This window comes from Pimephales promelas, chromosome 4 (genome assembly GCF_988280905.1).
Source record: "Pimephales promelas chromosome 4, fPimPro1.hap1.1, whole genome shotgun sequence".
NCBI classification, from domain to species: Eukaryota; Metazoa; Chordata; class Actinopteri; order Cypriniformes; family Leuciscidae; genus Pimephales; species Pimephales promelas.
The window spans coordinates 35,203,343-35,223,516 of record NC_142772.1 but is presented as its reverse complement, the minus strand read 5'-3'; the positions used below and the strand labels follow the sequence as shown (position 1 = coordinate 35,223,516).

The following is a 20,174-nucleotide window of genomic DNA, read 5'->3' as shown; positions in this document are numbered from 1 at the left end:
GAGCCATTCCATTATGTTTATCCAAGGTACTAGTTGTTTGGTATATCCGTCAGGGGCGGAAGGGCATAAGTTAATTTGTAAAGTGAGTAGGGATGCACAATATATTGGTAGTCTATCAGTTATCATCTGAGAATATAAATGTGTATAATTAAGATTTTTTTTTTTTGTTTCACATTTGAAAGAAGTCTCTAATGCTTAGGCTGCATTTATTTCATCACACATATGTAGAAACAGTAATACTGTGATATATTATTAAAATTTGAATATATTTAAAATTTTTATTTATTCATGTGATGGCAAAGCAGAATTTTCAGCAGCCATTACTCCAGTCTTCAGTGTCCTTATTCTCCAGAAATCATTCTTATTGGCTATCTGTTTATTACTGGTGCTCAATTATTAATAATGTTTTTGCTGCTTGATATTTGTGTGGGACCTGTGATCTGAAATCTAAATCTTTTGTAATGTTTATAAATATCTTTACTGTGAATTTTAAACAATTTAATGCAAATAAAAACGCTTAATAATAATAATAAGTATTATTTTAAAACATACTTACCCCAAACTTTTAAATGGTAGTTTATCATTTAAATTAAATCACAGTCATTACTGTGATCATTGTATGCTGATTTGGTGCTCAAGAAAGAATTATTCGCCTTATATTAGTGTCATCAATCAATCTCAAAATGAGTATCCATTTTTCATACTGTTCTTTAGTATGTTGGGATGCCTTGTTTATTTATTTATTTTTGTAGAGAACTTCGTATAGAGGTTTAATATCTACCAAATGTTGTTGCTGGCTTTTGTGGTATAGGCCAGAAATCATTCATCCTTAAAAGATAATTCTATTGGATCTCCAGGCCAAACATATACTGATGAATGTACCGCTTAGAAAATGAACTCGGTCATGAAATGGCATCACTTCTTGGGTATATTTCTCTATTTGGTATAATATGTGTAATATATCTTACTGCAGGCACTGGATGAGGTCTTCAAATTCTGCCTGTGATGCTTCACTCAAACTGGTCCTATTACTGTAAAATCACCTCCATTTGCATCCCACCAGGAACCACATAAGCAATCCGAGACATTTTCTCCCCTCCTGCTTTCATTTTGCACTGTTATATTTTGCTGCACATTTACCCTCAAGCGTTGCTGGGGGGTTTGACTTCCGAGGTTAGAATAAAGAACTGCTGTGAGGAAAAAAATGTTCTTGACTCTTGATTTCCTCTTTCAACCTTCTGACCGTTATAAATGTTTATGCTGTGTTGCAGGGCAGTGAGGAGGGAGATGTGGATAAGAACAAGTGCTGTACGCTGTGTAACATGTCCTTTACTTCAGCTGTGGTAGCGCAGTCTCATTACCAAGGCAAGATCCATGCTAAAAGGCTCAAACTTCTGCTGGGTGAACAGCCTGCCATAACAGCCAAAGGTAAGCATAGCACACTCACACACACACACACACACATAGCACTAAAAAGTTCTCTGGGAGGGTGCTTGTATATGAAGGGATCAGTTGGAGAAGACTGTGTGTTGCTGGAGGATCAGGGCAGGCGTTTGAAAGAGCCGGACACTCTCAGCCTTGCACTGCACATCAGTGCTCACCGCCTACTTGCCTACAGGGGTAATTGACCTAAAAATAAGGAGGAAGAAAGTCTATGTTTCTGTCTGCGGATTTATAAAAGGAGCTTTATGGAAGCAGCCAACTGAAAGCAGTGTGTTTGAGAATAGTCGTCACACTGTCTGCATATTTGTGTTTATGTCTGTGTTCATTCTTGCATTATGCTTCTGCCATGCAGTGCTTTGCTGTGCATGTTAGGTTTTTGACCTGTTTACAGCACAATAGCGGTGTGAGATTGTGTTGAGAATGAGCAGGAAACACTCAGGGATCAGTGGGCTCTCAGAAATAATCTGCCTGTAGGAGAACACAAAGGAAATACAGTACAGTAGAGAAGCTTTGTGTTTCATTTCGATTTCAGCCAATGGTGAGAGACTACACTGGCTCTCAATTCGGTTCAGTATCCATTACTCACCAGCTTTCCTACTGGCTGTGCCGCCAAATGCCCAATGTGTTTATTAATTACACTCTTCAATGGACAGCTGCGCCGCATATGGCATAGTTAGGAGGCTTACCACATCACATCCAGTGTTTAGGATCAATTACACAGTTCTAATGCTTGAGATAGAGTCAGAGTCTGTCTACTCTGTGTATCAAACTGATGTAATCTAATGGGCATAAAAGGCAGACTGGTGGATGAAAATCCCTGTGGGGTACTGGATTCTGATTGGTCCATGTTGTTGTCCATAGCAACACAACATAACTGACCATTCATCTGGGAAATCTTTGCACTGAATAAAAACTGACAGTTTGATCAGGACACCCGTGGTCTCAGAAATGTCATGCCCATTTATTGGCTGTGCTGTTAGTGGAATAATTAGTATTATTATTTATATATATTATTTACTGTTTTTATTATTACATTAATTAGATTATTTTAATAATTATAATAAAAACATTTAAATTATTATCATTATTAATTATGAGTGTATAATCATTTTAAATAATTAAAATTGTATTAAAAATAAACATTTTGACCAGGGGCCATATTCACAAAGAATTTTAAGGCTAAAAGTAGTTCCTAACAGGTGAATTTAGGAGCAACTCCTAAAAATAATTTTAGGAGTTCCTATTTTTTTTTTTTTACTAAGAGTAATTCATGAAGCATTTTAGCCATAAAAGTAACACCTAAGTTAGGGGCAGCTTAAAAGAAGTCGAGAGGACTCCTAACTCACTAAGACCTATTCACAAAGGATTGTAGCGCATACCATCTCCTCACGCTGCCGTCCGGGGTCCGCGACTCAAGTGGGAATGCTGAATTCATCTGCAAACAAATCCTCTCCCATGTCTCACGCTTAGTTTTGCTTGATATCCCAGTGCCGAATTTCCTTTTTATTATGTTGATGTTGTTTATTTTTCAGCACCAACTGGGTTAAGCAGCAGTAACCGATCCTGCATCCAGTTGGGCTTTCTTTTCCGTTTTGGCGAGTTCATAATCCACCGTCATTCAGCTATTACATTACTTCAATAGGAACATTTCCTTGCTTTAACTATAGTCTATTTAGGCTAATAGGATGTCAATTAACCAAGCAAGTGTTAATGCAAGTGTCATTTTTTTCATTATTAGGCAAGTGGAGGTTTTCATTAGGGTATTAGGCACCATTCACATATAGCACCTAAAAATGCAAGGCGCGCCGTGTTTTCCAAAGCGCTAGGGCGGTTGCGCTCCGGTTAGTTCCTGTCACGTGACCTACGGTGCGCTCCATACGGACACGTTTGGAAAAAACGAGAGCACATACCGCGTGCCTACATTTAAAATAACAAATTTGAGCGCGCAATATACACGATATGTTAACACTGCAGGGCCTTAGGCTACCTTGAATAATTTAATTCATGACTTTTCTCTCTCTTTTCTCTTTTCTCTCTCTGCCTTTTTAGTATTACACTTCACTGGGGCCTGCACAAACATGTCATTATATTTGCATTTCAATGACATTAATAATAATGCATTTTATTTGAAAGAACTTTTCTGACTACATAAAGACACTTTACATAGAAAAAGAACAAAAAATCACAAAAGCAGCAGGAACAATATCAAATGAATGCACAAAAAAACCACACACTGTACTAAGCTAAACATTAAAAGCAATTTTAAAAAGGTGAGTTTTTATCAGTGATTTGAATGTTGGAAGGTCAGTGCAGTCACGGATTTGTTTGGGGAGAGAGTTCCAGAGGGAGGGGGCAGCATCAGAGAAGGCTCTGTCACCCCAGGTTCGGTGCTTGGTCCTGGGAGGGGGAGTCAGGAGGTTGGCATCAGATGAGCGGATGCTGCGTGATGGGTTGTGGCGGTGGAGCAGGTCACTGAGGTAAGCAGGGGCCTTGTAATGGAGGTTCCTGAGGACCTGTGGTCACAGGTGCGGGTGTGGGTGAGAGTTCTGGATGTATTGGAGTTTATTTAAGGTTTTGGAGGTTATGCCGTACAGGAAGCTATTGCAGTAGTCAATTCTGGAGGTGATGAAGGCATGTATGAGGGTTTTTGCAGCGGAGAAAGAGAGTGATGGACATGGTCGGGCAATGTTTTTGAGGTGAAAGAAGGCAGTTCTGGTGACTTGTTTTATGTGGTGTTCAAAGGAGAAGTTATTGTCAAAGATGACTCTGACGTTGCGATTGTGAAGGGATGGATACAGGGTGGAGGTGTCAACAGTGAGGGAGAAACTGTGAATGGTTTTAGTGATTGGTTTGGGACCGATGATGATCATGTCTGTTTTTTTGGAGTTGAGTTGAAGGAAATTTGTGTTCATCCAGGATTTAATGTCATTGAGGCAGTTGGTGATAGTGGAGTGTGATGGATTTAGTGAGGATATAGAGTTGAACATCATCGGCATAGCAGTGAAAGTTGAGACCATGGTGGCGAATGATATTGCTAAGGGAAGCAGGTATATTATGAAGAGGAGAGGACCAAGGACCGAACCCTGGGGGACGCCTTGGGGCAGCAGAGCAGTGGAGGAGGTGCAGTTGTTTATGTAGATGAATTGTTGTCTGTCAGATTGAAGCAAGGAGAGGGCAGTGCCGGTGATACTGAGAGAAGATTCAAGGCGGGAGAGAAGAATGGTGTGGGCGATAGTGTCAAAAGCCACAGTTAGATCAAGGAGGATGAGGATGGTGAGGTAACCAGCATCTGCAGAGAGGAGGATGTCGTTAGTGACTTTGAAGAGAGCTGTTTCAGTGCTGTGATGTGATCAGAAACCAGATTGAAATCTGGTTTCTGAGCCATCAAGTTGTTTGGCGACAGTGCGTTCTAGTAACATTACTATTATTATTTTATATGGGATATTTAGACATATTTAGATGTCATAATTCCATGATTTGTTGCTGCGTTATGTTCCGCATGATGGCCCTGTCATCTAACAACCAATCACCAGATCTTTGCGAGGAAGCTCATGCATGAGAATTGACGTCATCCATTAGCAACAGAGACTCACACTTAGTTTAGGAGTTGTAATTTTTCCTTACTAAGAGTAGATCTGAAAGGCTTTGTGAATAACTTAAGAGAAATCTCCTAGCTCAAATATTTTTGTGCGATTTAGGAGTTCTCTAAGTGGTAAGATACAATTCTTTGTGGATACAGCCCCTGATCACCCCTGAACTGTATCATTTTGCAATAATGATAGACTGATTGCATATTTCTCCTTTACTTATCATCCGTAATGGTGGGTATTATTGTGTAATAGTCTTGTGTGCCATGTTAATTTAAAATATAGTGGTTCATTTTTTTCACAGTCTTATTTTGAATACAAGCCTGTGCAGTATGTCTGGCTTAAAATGAATTGCTACTGTAGTCTTGATTTTTCCTTTGCTCTCTCTCTCTCTCTCTCTCTCTCTCTCTCTCTCTGCTTGTTCCTCCCATGTTTCCTGTCACTGACTGATGCCATCATTAGCTGTGCCATCTGCTTCTGATGGCTCGAGACAGACGAGGCTTGTGTCCCACTCTGAGGGGATTGAGTCAGACTATCAATCCCTCTGACATGTGGCATACTGAGACAGACGAGCTCAGGACCAGCTTAACTAAGCAGAGAGGAGTTCTCTTTAAACTCAGTAAGCTTTTCAGTGCCCTGACAATCTGGGGACAAACTGTAAACATGTTGCAGTGTCTCCTCAAAATGTCTTCACAGTAGCCAACAACTGCTGAAGTCAAAGTGTTTTTAGACAAAGACATTAAGTAGGTGATGTTTAAATGTGTGGTTTATTGATTTATAGATTGGAAATGTTCACAAGAACTTCCTCAAAGTATGTTGCTGGGCCTGTATTCATAAACATTCTAAGAATCCTCTCCGAAAACTCTTAATTTAGCTTAAAAACATTTTTACGTAGGAGACTTAGCTTAAAGGAGTAGTTCACTTTTGAAAAAACTTTTGCTGATAATTTACTCACCCCCATGTCATCCAAGATGTCCATGTCATTCTTTCTTCAGTCGAAAAGAAATTAAGGTTTTTGATGAAAACATTCCAGCTTTTTTTCTCCATATAATTCACTTCAGTGGGAACCAAACTGTTCTAGGTCCAAAAGACACTTTCAGTACAAACTGCAAACTGTTCAAAGGGCTTTAAACGATTCCAGGCGATGAGTAAGGGTCTTTTGTTACATTGAGAGGTTGATCAGGCATACTGTCACCAGCCTTATATATATATATATATATATATATATATATGAGAGAGAGAGAGAGAGAGAGAGAGAGAGAGGGTTTATTTTTGTAAATCTCAAAAAAGTGACATTTTTAGAAATGTAATTTTTGTATTCATGGTGTTTTGATTTCTGAAAAATGTTTAGGCCATTTTAAATGGACTGCATTTATATAGCGCTTTCACACACCCAATGGCCACCTAAGCGATTATATTATAAATGTTTAAATTATAAATTTAAGATGCAGTCCGGAGTTTTTCCTCTTTGTCGCCATCTCTGTTCGAAATCTACAATTGCAGTCATTCGGGAATTATCAACTTAAGTTAACGTGAGTTGTAATTCGACACCGCACAGCGCGGATGAACACAATGTTTGAGGAGAGAGTGCAGCCGTCAGTCACCACGCCGGTGTCGATACCGGCATTCAGAATCACAGATTATTAATTTTGGAAGTATGACCAACATAATAATTTTCACAGAAAATGTCATCTGAACGAGTAACATCCACTGACATTGCAATAAATCAGGCTGATTAAATCTAAAAATCGCAAAACCGTGCAAATTATACTTTGTTCTCAAATTGTTAATGTTACAACGTCTGCATTGCGTGACTACATGTAATGTCCTTCCTATATGTATCCTTGTTTTTGCATGGGTCCGGTTGTGGTCTCTTTTTTTTTTTTTTCTGCAGCCACTCCGATGTCTGAACAAAGTCTTTTGCATTTTACAGCGGGTGAATCTGTTGTCACTGGTGGTGATTGTTGTTTGAACCTTTCTGGATCCACCATCAAATTCATAAGTTTAATTATATCAAGTTCTGTGAGAAAAAGCTATAAATATAAATATAAAAAGCTATCCACATGCAATATAGCTGATACTAGCCGAGACTCTTCCTTTATGTGCACAGATGTGGCGTAATGACGTAAAGACATGATCGAATGTTCCGTGGAAATCCACCAGTACCACTGGAATCAGAAATATTATTACAAGCTTATCGTTTTGAATTGAGCTATACGCTAAGCAGATCGTTTTAAACATTAGCTGGTTATGTATTTTCTCAAATATGTATTTTGGATCATTTTAAACCCCCAAAAATATACGGACCGCAGCTTTAAAGTAAGTAATGTAATATAAAACTGTCAAATATAAAGTAATAAAATATTTTTCAGTACACATCTTAATCATTACAATTCAGAATGTCTTAAAACCTACTTTTCAAATGATACCATTACTAATTTTATCTGAACTAACATGAACTAGTATGCCAAAGGTTTTTATCAATGTTTTTAATTAAAAAAATAAAATATTAATAATTAAAACACAATCTCTGGTCGACACTTAGACATTGAGACATGGCAACATAATTTTAGAAATTAAAAAACGTGTTTGTCAGATGTCATTGTCTTTATCAATTACACTTAAAAGTATTTTTGAATAATTGAATATATCAATTTAAAGAAAATGTGCACACAATGAATTAATGCTTAATGAAGATACTTTTATGAAGTAAACAAGTATAGCATGTTGGGTTTGGATCTCAGTGCCGCTCTACTACGGTGTTGAAATTAAACCAGGCCATTCACAGGCAAACCTTATGGATTTCTGCATTACAGAAAGTGACGCGGCTGAGTGAAGCCACTGACCCTGAGCCAAACTCATCTCCTGGGGAACACTGTTGTTTTAGCCGGATATCAGCCAATAACACAAAACATTCTGTCTCTTTCTCCCCCTCGTCTTCTGAATTCATTAAGACAAACGAGAAACCACTGGAAGGCCTTGTGTATTATTGACCTGCATGTTCATCTGTCTTTATACATGACATTTGAGGCTACTACATCCATCTTATCAAGTTACTCAGTAGGGTGTTTTGCCATCAGTTCTGTTTGCCTATGCTTCCTGTTACGGCATGTTTTTGCCTCTTGTAAATATGGGAAAATTATATTTTGTTCATGCATTTTTGTGTCGAGATATATAGCAGTTATTTTGCTTGCTACTTAAATATAATATATAATATTATTTACAATTTCTTTTTAAGTCTTCCAGTGTCTTTAAAAAGTTTTCAGTTTTCAAGACCTTTTCATGTTGTAAAATATTCCAAATATGTGGTCAAAAATTCCTGACTTCTATAATGCAGGGAACAGGATCAGAGAAAATTGTACTGAAACTCCAGGAGGGACTTTTTCAGAGAGGAAAGCAGATAACTGCGATGATTTAAAAAGAAAAAGAAAAGAAGTCCTTGATCCTGTTCTGGTTGATTCAGAAATGGAATCTCTCAAGCTGTACACCTTCATTACATTAGGATAAGCATGTGAAATGCACATTCGGTGGTTCATGCCATTTTCTGCACGCTAAAGCTGTTTACAAGGCTGTTGCACGAGTTGTGTATTTGGGTGAAATATAATATGAATGTAGTTAAAATGTAGATCATAAGACATTTACAAAAATGTAGCTTTACTATACGCACAATGGAATGTTGGCATTTCATGATGTTTTGTCTGTTAGAAATAAATCGATTGGTTTCTATATACGGATTTGTATTTACATATTGACTTCTATATGTGCAACCTCTGAGTCAGTACGAATTTACTGTACGTTCATTCAAGTAACGCATGAAGGCAGCATGAACCTCATATCTAGGCCTTTATGGAATCTACTCCTGTAAAGTTTGACAAAGGATCATTCATTATAGTTGTACACACATCCCCTGCTCCTTGCATGTTGTTTTATTAAATATATTGGATATTTTGCATGTCTATCCCCACAACCGAATGTGATAAAAGTGTGCAGACGTGTGGCTGCAACAATTGCCTCCTAGAAATCAACCTAACAAAGTTTTGTGCATATGACTTGTTCAGGTCTTATGCTTGGATGAATGATCTCTCAGAATGCCCCTCTCCATCTTTATGTCACCCAGATCTTGCAGCTGTCTTCGTGCCTGCAGTAAATCTCCTGATAGATGACTCTTCCCTTATTGCCTAAACTGTCACCTGGAATTACCTGAAGTTTCTCTGTTATTTCCTCCCACAGAATCTCATTAATGTTTCAAATCTCCTGCCTGCTGCTGTCAGAGTATTGTTTGCTATAAAGATGACAGAAACGCATTACTGGTGAATCTTTTTACAGCTGCAGTGGCCCTCAAATGAATTTTTGGAATGTAAGAAATTTGAAGTGATTTCAATCTCGGCATTATGAAGGTTTGCTTTAGCACAAAGGCTTTCACTATTCTTGACCCTCCTCTGTCCCTAATTACATTCCTGTTATATATAGCCTACCCTTAGCCAGAGATACTCAGGAGCCTTCTAAGTGATTTTAAAGTGTTTTTATGCTGCAGAAGGCAAAGGGCAGGAAATAAATGGAAGATTGGTGGTATATCCACCTTTTGGGGTTCAGACATCCTCATCGATCCTTCCTGAGCTTGGCAATGAGAGGCACAGTGGGGGGAGTGAATAGTAAGGTGCTAATGATACACTAAAATAATGTAAAAGAGCTGGTTCCATGCCGAAAACAGAGCGAGAAATAACGTTTAAGAACAAGGTTGAGGCCACCTGTAGTGACCAAGACAACATTAAGTGAAACTGAGATGGCAGGAATGAATGAGTTTTGTGGCACAAAATTTAATTTAGGCAATACTACAGACGGACTGTTAAGGCAGAAGTCGGGTTTCCGTAATTACATTGGGCGAGACACTGCTGTATGCATTGGGAGACTATTGATAGTGAGTGATGGTGTTATTGGAGACATTTCCAGGGAATATATTCATTTATCCTTTATCACTTTTTGTGGGGGCTCATCTAATATGCTTAAATATGCCCAGCGTGATATTTCCAGATAGACACACCACCAATTTCATCCTTATGAACGGTAGTATACAGTGTATTCTTTTATGCTACGGTCTAACAGTTTGGAGAAGAAAAAAAATAATATATATATATATATATATATATATCTATATATATGTGTATATAAAAATATAAAAATATAAATATATATGTATATGTGTATGTGTATGTGTATATACGGTATATATATATATATATATATATATATATATATATATATATATTCAATTGATCGAGGAAACAGTAAAGACTTCCAATAAGTGTTGTTCTCCTAAACTTTCTATTTCTCAAAGAATCATGAAAAACAATGTATAATATAGTTTTCACAAAAGTATTATATTATATGTAAAATACAAAAATAAAATATTATTATATAACATTATTGATAATTAGAAACGTTTGCACCAAATAAGCTAGCATGATTTCTGAAGTGTCATGTAACGTGATCAGAGTAATGATTCCAAAAATGCAGCTTTGCCATCACAGAATAAAAATACATTTTAAATTGTAATACTATTTCACAATTTTTTTTAATAAGTAAACTGTCACAAAAGTAAGGCTATGCATTGCTCGAATGCCACGCAAGCAATGTTTTATAATGAGGATCTGTGCAGAATATGGCATTTTGAGTACACGCATATATCAATGAATCAAGACATGCTCTCATATTCTATTCCACACACAAAACAAAGTGAAAGTGACACTTAAAACACCACTATAAACTATAAGTTTCACTACGTGACAAATGACTCAAAGGGAACAATGAACACAACAGTACAAGTGCAAGTAATTTAGTAAATAATGCCAAAAAGCTTGCTGACCCTGTATACAAAAGGCCAAAAAATTATATAGAGACACATCTGGTAAAATGAAACGGGGTTATCTTGTACAGGGATGCTCTTGTGTTTGTTTCCTGGAAACTAGAATCTTTCCTGTTTTTCCTTTTGATGGATGTCAGTCTGTAAACCCCTGAGCTTGTAAATCAATACTCCAATGTTTCAGCGCCGGATTCTGCTAATATCCATAGTGTTATACAGCAAGAGATACTCCAATAACTGCAGCCAGGGCTTAAGGCAGATTTACACATGTGTGTATGTGTGTGCATTATTTTCCTGTCATTTTGTATATTAAATTTGCCTGTTGCACTTTTAACATTTGGTTTGTCAAGGCAACATTTGTTCTTCACACACTTAGCTTAGCCTTGCCACACATAAAAATGCTTGTTTATCTAAATATTCAATAGGAAGAGGTGTGCATACTTCAGACTGGATTAATTAATTTAATGACTTTAAAGCAATTGCTTTGTGTTTTAAAAGTGACATGAACGGATGGGCTCTGCAACATTTCTTAACAGAGAATCACTGTCAGTTATAAATATCTAAATTAAGCTTTATTGAAATGAAGTTGCTTGCTCATGTACTGTCATCCTCTCTTGTGGCAGCTCATTTATCTTCATTAAATTTTTATCTCAAATAGCTTTTTAATTTACAGTATCAAATTTCAGTTTTGCAGCAGTGGTTGTTAATTGCCTAAATTACATTTTGTGACCCAACTAAAGCGTGCATTATACTTTCATCAACCCAGCTCGAAAGAAAGTGAAAAGAGTGAAAACCCGACTGAATGACTAATAGACACATTTTGGCAGGGTTTAAATGTCCTGTTTTTGAGCTACAGGGTAGTACGGCTGCTGGCTGAAGAACAGAATTCGATTTCCTCCACCATAATTTGTAACTTAAATGACTACTTACTTTATTCCCTTTAAGTTCTGTGTAAGTCTATGTTGAATTGTTGAAACTCTGGAAAAGATACTGGGTCAGATCACTAAATGACACCTATGAACACTGACAAACTGAGACACAAAGTGGTCTCCCCAATTGTCTTCTCTGCTGAATAATATGATGTGCTGTCTAATGGTGAACAGAGCTTTTGTAAACATCGTCTATGGCAGAGTGGGCAGCCACTGAGGTGTTAAAACTTATGATGACTTGATGGTGACATTCATGCATAGGAATGCTTAAAAGCCAAAATGTACCGCAAAGACTAGAGGCTTGGCTTTGTGGGTCAAACAATGAAAAACTTCACCATCTTGTTAAATTCAATGACAACGGCTTGTTAGTTGTATAGCAGAATAGACATCTAAACAGAAGGACATAAAATCTCAGTAATTGTGTTGCTGTCAAGGTCAGAAATAACTTTTGATTCTAGTATCCAAGTTGTCATTGAACAAGAATAAAACAGAACATTTTTTTGTTTCATTGGGTTATCCAAGCAGTAAAATGTACTTACACAGCTGAGGATTAACTCATTTGCTTTCTGAGCTTTTACTTATGGAGACAGGGTCCAAAAATCTTTAAGCTACAGTATCTGTATTGCAACCAGGGTCAAAAATCATATTCTTTAAGTGCCAATTGAGTGTAAGACTTATTTGGCAAGTAAATAAAACAAAGTTCAGTGCCATTGGGTAATTGTATTACAAAAGGCAACATTGCATGCTTTAAGACAGATAGTCTGACTCTCATTATGTAACTGATGTGAGCTATTCAAAACAAAGAAGTAGTAAAACATTTTCTGACCCTCACTTATTTTAACAACTTTTTGTTTATATGATGCCTAAAGGCTTTTTTTTCTCAAAGTCTGTTGCAACAAATGTCAAGAATATTATTAAACATTAAGTCTCCAAAATAACAAGAAAGAAAAAAAATCACAATTTTTCTACCATGTGCAGTTGAACGACTGTTAGGTTGAAAGTGACATCATGTCACATGTTTGTCCAAAATATGAATGGAAAATGGATACATTTACACTATTTTTTCTTAAGTTTGGAAAAGTAAGATTTTTAAATGATTGAACGTCTCTTAAAAGAGTAGTTCACTTTAAAAAAAAAAAAAAAACTTTTGCTGATAATTTACTCACCCCCATGTCATCAAAGATGTCCATGTCTTTCTTTCTTCAGTCGAAAGGAAATGAAGGTTTTTGATGAAAACATTCCAGGATTTTCTCCATATAATGGACTTCAATGGGAACCAAATGGTTCAAGGTCCAAATGACAGTTTCAGTGCAGCTTGAAGGGCTTTAATCGACACCAGACGATGAATAAGGGTCTTATCTAGCGAAACGATCGGTCATTTAAAAAATAAATAAAAACGTTTAAGTTTTATAAGCACAAATGCTCGCCTTGCTCTGTTTTGTGATGAACGTTCGTGACTCTCGTGTTCAAACTCGGTCATCAAAATGAACAAATCGTTTTTCGTGTCATGACTCGAAGAGTCCTAAATAAGACCCTTATTCATCATCTGGTGTCGTTTAAAGCCCTTTGATATATATAATACTGTAATTTATTCCTTATTCAATTAAAAAAAATGTACTGCACCCAAAACTTTTGAATGGCACTGCATGGATCTTAAAAATAAATATAATTCCAAGTACAGATTCATGGCCAAGAAATATTGTTGACCAGTATTTTTTCTCAATTTGTCCGACATAAAACTTGATGTACAGAGAGTGTGGAGAAAAAAGTTGTCTCCTGCAACCTGCGGTAAATCTCTCCTATAATATTTAGGGGTGTGTCACAAAGAAGCACGGACTCTCTGCCACTGACTAAAGTTTTATATAGCAATATACAGAATTTACCATCTTGTCCTTGGTTGCCAAACCTCTGCAGACTTACTAAGCACACCTTCCCCCAGCATTTTTTGCTGTTGCACTCAAATCCAAAGTCTTACACCAAATATAAAATAATTAATATTAAATGACTATTCCATTGTAAGCCTTGTTTTGTTTTGTTTCAACAGAGGTACCACCTAGTCCAGTGAAAACACCCTCCTCAGAAACTTCACCTGTGAGCTCGACCCGTCAGCACCGGGATTCTGATCGCTACTGTCAGCTGTGTAATGCTTGGTTCAACAACCCTGGAATGGCACAGCAACACTACGACGGCAAAAAGCACAAGAAGAACGCAGCACGTGCAGACCTGCTGGAACAACTAGGGAAGACTTTAGACATGGGAGAGATGAAAGGTACTGACCCTTAAAGGTTTTAAACCCTGCCTTAATTGCTGTTAATGGCTGCGTGATTACTTTTGCTGTTAGTTCATTACAGGCTGGGGCGCTGAATTGAATGATGAAAGATATGTATTGCTTTACTGTCCTGTGAATGAGAATGTTGATGATAATAGGCAGTGCAGCTGACTGGAAATGTATTGGTTATGTGAAATTACATACCGTGTCATATAATTAGGTGTGAAATGACTAGGTATGTTGCCGCTATATGGTTAATGATGTTCATGGAGAAATGGGTTGAATGTAAATATTTCCAATGTGGTTTTCGTGAATTTTCTTACATTACTGATTTACATTTGAATTTCATTGAAATAACCTGCGCCAGAAATATAGAACATCTGATCGGTGTCACAAATCTACTATTTTGAACAGTGACCTAGAAGAAGAGCATGAGCTGAAGTATTTCAGTATCATTTTACATCATGTTTTCTGGTTCAGTATTACAATTTTTTTTTACTTGTATATCATGTAGCACAGAAATGTCACAAACGTCAGCTCATTTTCCGTTGATGCTGTGATGTCTTCAAAAGTAACTGTATTTCTCTTGAAGAAGGAATTCAGAGTTGTGACTTTTTATTTAACCTCTTTGTTACTCAAAGAATGAGAGCTCAATGCCAAATTCTGAGGTCACAAACCTCTGTTGCTCATGTTATATCACTTAGTTTTTTATTGATTTTAAGTATATTTCTAGCTCAGAGCGATAGTTGGTGCCGCGGGGTTCTCTTTCTTGATAGATTAATGAAACCGCTCGCATAATACAATACAACTTCCTCTCAATGTGTCTTTTACTTCACTTGCCTCATCTCTTGCTTGGGCTCCAAGAGAATAAAAGCAATAGGTTTGTGCGTCCAGAGACTCCGACACAGGCTATTAATTTCTACCGGATGAAGAGTGGGATCTCCCATTGTCTCATGGCTCACAATATGTCAATAACAATTACAAATAAATGTTCTCTCTGCTGAGAGAGAGAGTCCAGGCCAGCGGCCACTGCTGGGGATGTGTAACATGGGATGTTTCCACTCATTAGAGCTACAGGACTCACTCCGGTACAGCTCAAAGCTTTGGAGAGATTGCCGCTGTGAGACTGAGCTGATGTTGGGTTTAGTTTGTTTGGACTGAAGGTTATCTCCAGCTTAGAGTGATGGATGTTGGATTCAGAGCTTCCTTGTTAATGGAAGACACACTGGAGACTTGGCCAGGCTCAGTGACTATTACTTTGACTCTGTCAGCACAAGATTAAAATAGAAAAACAATTAGGTTGAGTGCTGAAGGAGAAACAAAATTGGATATTTTACTTTTTTTGAGAAGAGAAGTTATGTACACTTTCCAAGATCACATAATGAATTTATATTTTATTTTATACCAGTTTGTTGTAAGTACCGTAGGTAATACCATACAGTGGGGGGAGGGTTTTCTTGGAACACTTTTCACTTCATCTGTAAGTATTCTTTGCTCTATGTATATCAAACTTTAATATAATTTCCCCACGTTTGCCCACCCCATTTAATTAAAATATGTATTAAAGAAACATTTAGGGAACGTTTCATTCGATATGAGCAAAGAGGTTGGAAAAATCACAACAAGATAGTGTGTGCATGTTATTCAATTTCACAGTTGTATCAAATGTAGGGGGTGAAACTGCTACTGTTGCGCAACGGGCATCATACCTTGTTACCACTGTGCAGGCTGGTGGTGGTGTAATGGTGTGGGGGATGTTTTCTCGGCACACTTTAGGCCCCATTAGTGCCAATTGGGCATTGTTTAAATGCCACAGCCTACCTGAGCATTGTTTCTGACCATGTCCATCCCTTTATGGCCACAATATGCCTATCCTCTGATGGCTACTTCCAGCAGGATAATGCACCATGTCATAAAAGCTCAAATCATTTCAAATCGGTTTCTTGAACATGACAATGAGTTCACTGTACTAAAATGGCCCCCACAGTCACCAGATCTCAACCCAATAGAGCTTCTTTGGGATGTGGTGGAACGGGAGCTTTGTGTCCTGGATGTGCATCCCACAAATCTCCATCAACTAAAAAAAATGTTATCCTATCAATATGGGCCAACATTTCTAAAGAATGCTTTCAGCACCTTGTTGACTCAATGCCATGTAGTATTAAGGCGTTTCTGATGGTGAAAGTGGGTCAAACTCAGTATAAGTATGGTTTTCCCAATAATCCTTTAGGTGAGTGTATTTGTCTAAGTTATTACTTCTGATGCTTTCAGTTAGCATTCACTGTCACACACACATTTGTGTGGACCTGTAGAAATAGCCAGTCTGTATACTGCACCACAACCGTCTTTCACACACAATCTTTCATACACATTTCGTTTCCTCTGGGTTAAGGAGGGGGAAATGGATGGGCCAACCCTCTCTGCAATTTTCCCCTCGGCTGCTTGTTCTCACTGTCTGCCCCGCAAGGTCTCCCACTAATGTCACCTAGTCATTACTCCAGCCAGGAAATGTCAGCGCAGACACCGCACCGTTTGGGAGTACGCCTCTGATGGCTTCTCTTCAACGTGATTATCAATTAGTAAAGATCTAGCAAATCACCCTAATGGCCAGTGAGAGATTGTGTTTTGGCAGAGAGGGAAATGTTGCAGGAGAACTTCCTCCCTAATTCATCGGGCTGGGAGATGCTGGTGGCAGGCTCATCTTTCACACCAAGCGTTAACACCTACAACACTTGCCTCTGTCTCTCTTTCAGTATCCATCCAATGTTTATTTCTCCTTCTGTCTGCTTGCTTTAGACTTTTCTTCCTTTTCCTCTCCTTTGCATTTATCTGTCCCGGGCATCCTTTGAGTGTTGTCTTCTGTTCAGAACATCAGAGAGGGAGGCAGCAGTCACACTTTGAAGACCGCAACATCATGAAATATTCATAGATTTTCTGTTGAGCACTATGTCTGCGTGGTTTCTCATCAATGTGTGTGTATCTGTGAGTGCAATGCACATTTTCTCTTCCAGCGGCTTTGAATTGCAGCACCTCTCTATTTAAAGTACACAAAGGGAGGGCTGCCCGTTACCTCTGTGTGTTCTGCGGGTTTTAAGAAGGGTAAACATCAAGAGGTTCTCCTGCACTGTAGAAAAGGGGCCAGTATTCAGGTGGTGTACTCCATCAGGGTTCCAGTTGAACATAACAAATACATAACGGCTTTTACAACTATGAACTGTATACAGCGATTGGTGCAGTTTATGATGCACTGACAAAGAATTTTGGGGTCATGGCTTTTTTGTAACTAGCAAGCATGATGTACTGATCAAAAGATATTTAAAAATAATAAGGAAAATAAATAGATAGAAGTGATTTCATACATATGATGGAATACATATGACTGAATTAAGATGGGTTAAAATAAGTTGATTGGAGTATAGATAAATGAATAAATTATAATATATAGCCTACACACATTCATCATACTGATAATATAATTGACAGGCCTTTTTGGAGGTCATCTATTCTTCATGTACAGATCAGAAGTTATATTTAAATATATAAGGACAAAAATACAATAATATGCAATAACTTAAAGGGGCAAGGAATTTCTCCCATCTAATGGTGAAATTTTATATTCAATGGAGTAATTGTTTTTTTTAAATGTGTTTTGTGTCTATGGTGGCCGTTATGTACCAAAAAGCTATGACAGGATGTCTTCTAATAGCACCCATAGACTACATAGTTTTCCTTCGATTATTTCAAACAAACTGCAACTTGACACAACGAACAAATGGACATTTGATAGAATTGAGTTTCCAAAGGCAGAGACGTAACCAAGCAATGAAAAAAAGCTTGTAATTTCGACCGTAACATTGACTTGCCTGTTAAGAAGAAAGCAGGCAAGTTCAGCGTCTATTTTGAAAGCTTTCTCCTGCATCAACTCTTTCCAGCCTTTTAAACCGTGGCAGTGACAAGCGTCTTTCAAATATTCTTGTCCGGTTCAGTTGCTTTCAGTCACGTGACACTGGCTCTGAACAAAAAAGGCGTTGGCCTAGTACCTTTTGTCCCTCTTTGCTATTATAATTTTTCAAAATGGCAGAACTACATGGAAGCCTCCGTGGACCTACCCGTCCCATGTATATAAAGATAATAAATTATTTGTTTACGAGGATAAGTCAGATAATTGGCAGAGGTATTTTTATGAATAGAGATATTGATTTTTAGATAAGAAAATACTTTTAAAAAACTACACATTGTCCCTTTAATCAGGGGTGCGGCCAGGGATTTTGGGTCCCATGGAAAAAATATGAGGTAAGGCCCCTACTACTGCACCCGTTCAATTAATAAAATCGATCTCTGAGACCCCTAAAAGTGTGTGGGCCCTTAGAATCGTCCTAACTTTTACTCCCTTAGCGGCCCCCCTGCTTTTAATACATGATATTTGAAAATCATTTTTTGTAGCCGTTAGCTATTGATATATTTACATGTGTATTTATAACTTATCTATATATTTGATCTGTTTTGCTGTTAACTGTGCGGGTGTTTTTCCTCCCTTTTATCTCCTCCTTTTAAGTTTTATTTTCATTTAATCCTTGTTGGCTTTTTAGGACCCAATTTTGTTTGTACTGACATACTCACTGAACAGAAATGTTTCCTGCTCCGGGACTACATCAGTACAGTGAGGTGTTTGTGGTGTTCAGTAATGGGTGTCTAAAGCATTTCATATTTTAGTTTTTTCTGCAGTGAACTGAAGCAGACCTCATTTTCTGTCTCTTCCTCTTTTGCTCTTCTCTCTGAGTCATTTTCCCCTATATATGAGTGTGTAGTTGCTATTTTCACACTCGCATTCATCCAACACGTCCTTTTAACACTTAACACTGAACAAAAACCAAACTCATTAGAGGGCCAATCCATAGTCATTTTGAAGAAGAGGAGGCAAATGGGGATTATTTTCCTCTTTCACAACACTCTGATAGAGAGTGGAGGAAGCCCTTGTGATTTGAGCCGTCATTGCAATCTGTTGGAATTATGCATAGCAGCTTCTTTTTTTTCAGATCAGTCTTACACAGCTATCATGTTGCAGTTTTCATGCTGATAATATTTCATGTTTGCAAAATATGTTGCAATGTTGCAAAATTAAAATATGAAGAGTTCAGATGCAAAAGCCTCTAAATGCCATTTGAAATTTTCTTCTTTAATGATGATTTTTATCAAACTTGTATATTTAAGTTCAGTAATTTCACTTAAATAACAATTAATATGTAATTATCATTGCCATTTAAGTGAAATCACTGAACTTAAATATACAAGCTTGATAAAAATGATCATTAAAGAAGAAAATTTCAAATGGCACTTAGAGGCTTTTGCATCTGAACTCTTCATATCCATATTCTCTATTCAATCAAACTATAATGCTTGCAATGCAACACTGCAAAGCAGCAACATTCCACAAAACCATTGAATATGTGACATCAAACTTCATGGTTTTCACCACATTTTTAACAAAACAGCATGGTAACTTGCTTTTCATCGTGTTTTTAGACAGTTATTTTATTATTGACATATATTTAGTAACACAATTACTGGACTGTTGCTGCTTTGGTTTGCCTTTGAGGAAAAGAGCTTTAGTTTCAAACACTTTATCAATCAAGTCTGCTTAGCTGTCCTCACTATAACGAAGAATGCTGATATAATGCAAAATGATCTGATTTCAGGGGAGATTATGGCTTTTTTTTCTCTGAGTTTCTTTTAGTGTCATCGCCAAGCTAATCAGGCAGTGCCTGTGACAAGTTCCATATATCCTAACACTGTCCTGCTGGTTAATTGGAAAGACAAGATTGGAGATATAATTTGGCTCGTCTTGTAATCAGCATCTTCACTCCGAAGGACTGTGCAATTACATTCTTCCTGCCTAGTGCTTCAGTCAATGATTGGCCTCACATGCCACTCTGAAACCGATCGAGGAGCGTTGGGGGATAATGCGTTTTCATGCTAAGGTGACATGTTAGCTGTATTCTCTTGTCTAGGTTGAAATGATACTTTCAGTGTTTGGTGTTGAAGTTAGCTGTTGTTTCTTAAATGATTTTTGTAAATCATACTCTTAA

The 20,174-nt window shown here is 37.5% G+C and overlaps 1 protein-coding gene across 2 annotated transcripts in view; it reads left to right on the top strand.

The window, feature by feature from the left end:
• zmat4a (zinc finger, matrin-type 4a) overlaps positions 1 to 20,174 on the top strand; it is a 92,175-nt gene that overhangs the window by 47,396 nt on the left and 24,605 nt on the right. For both annotated transcript variants that reach the window (XM_089130356.1, XM_039659932.2), the window contains 2 exons: positions 1,272 to 1,428; positions 13,864 to 14,088. In XM_089130356.1, coding sequence (XP_088986482.1) covers positions 1,272 to 1,428; positions 13,864 to 14,088 — 382 coding nt within the window. The remainder of the gene's footprint in view (positions 1 to 1,271; positions 1,429 to 13,863; positions 14,089 to 20,174) is intronic.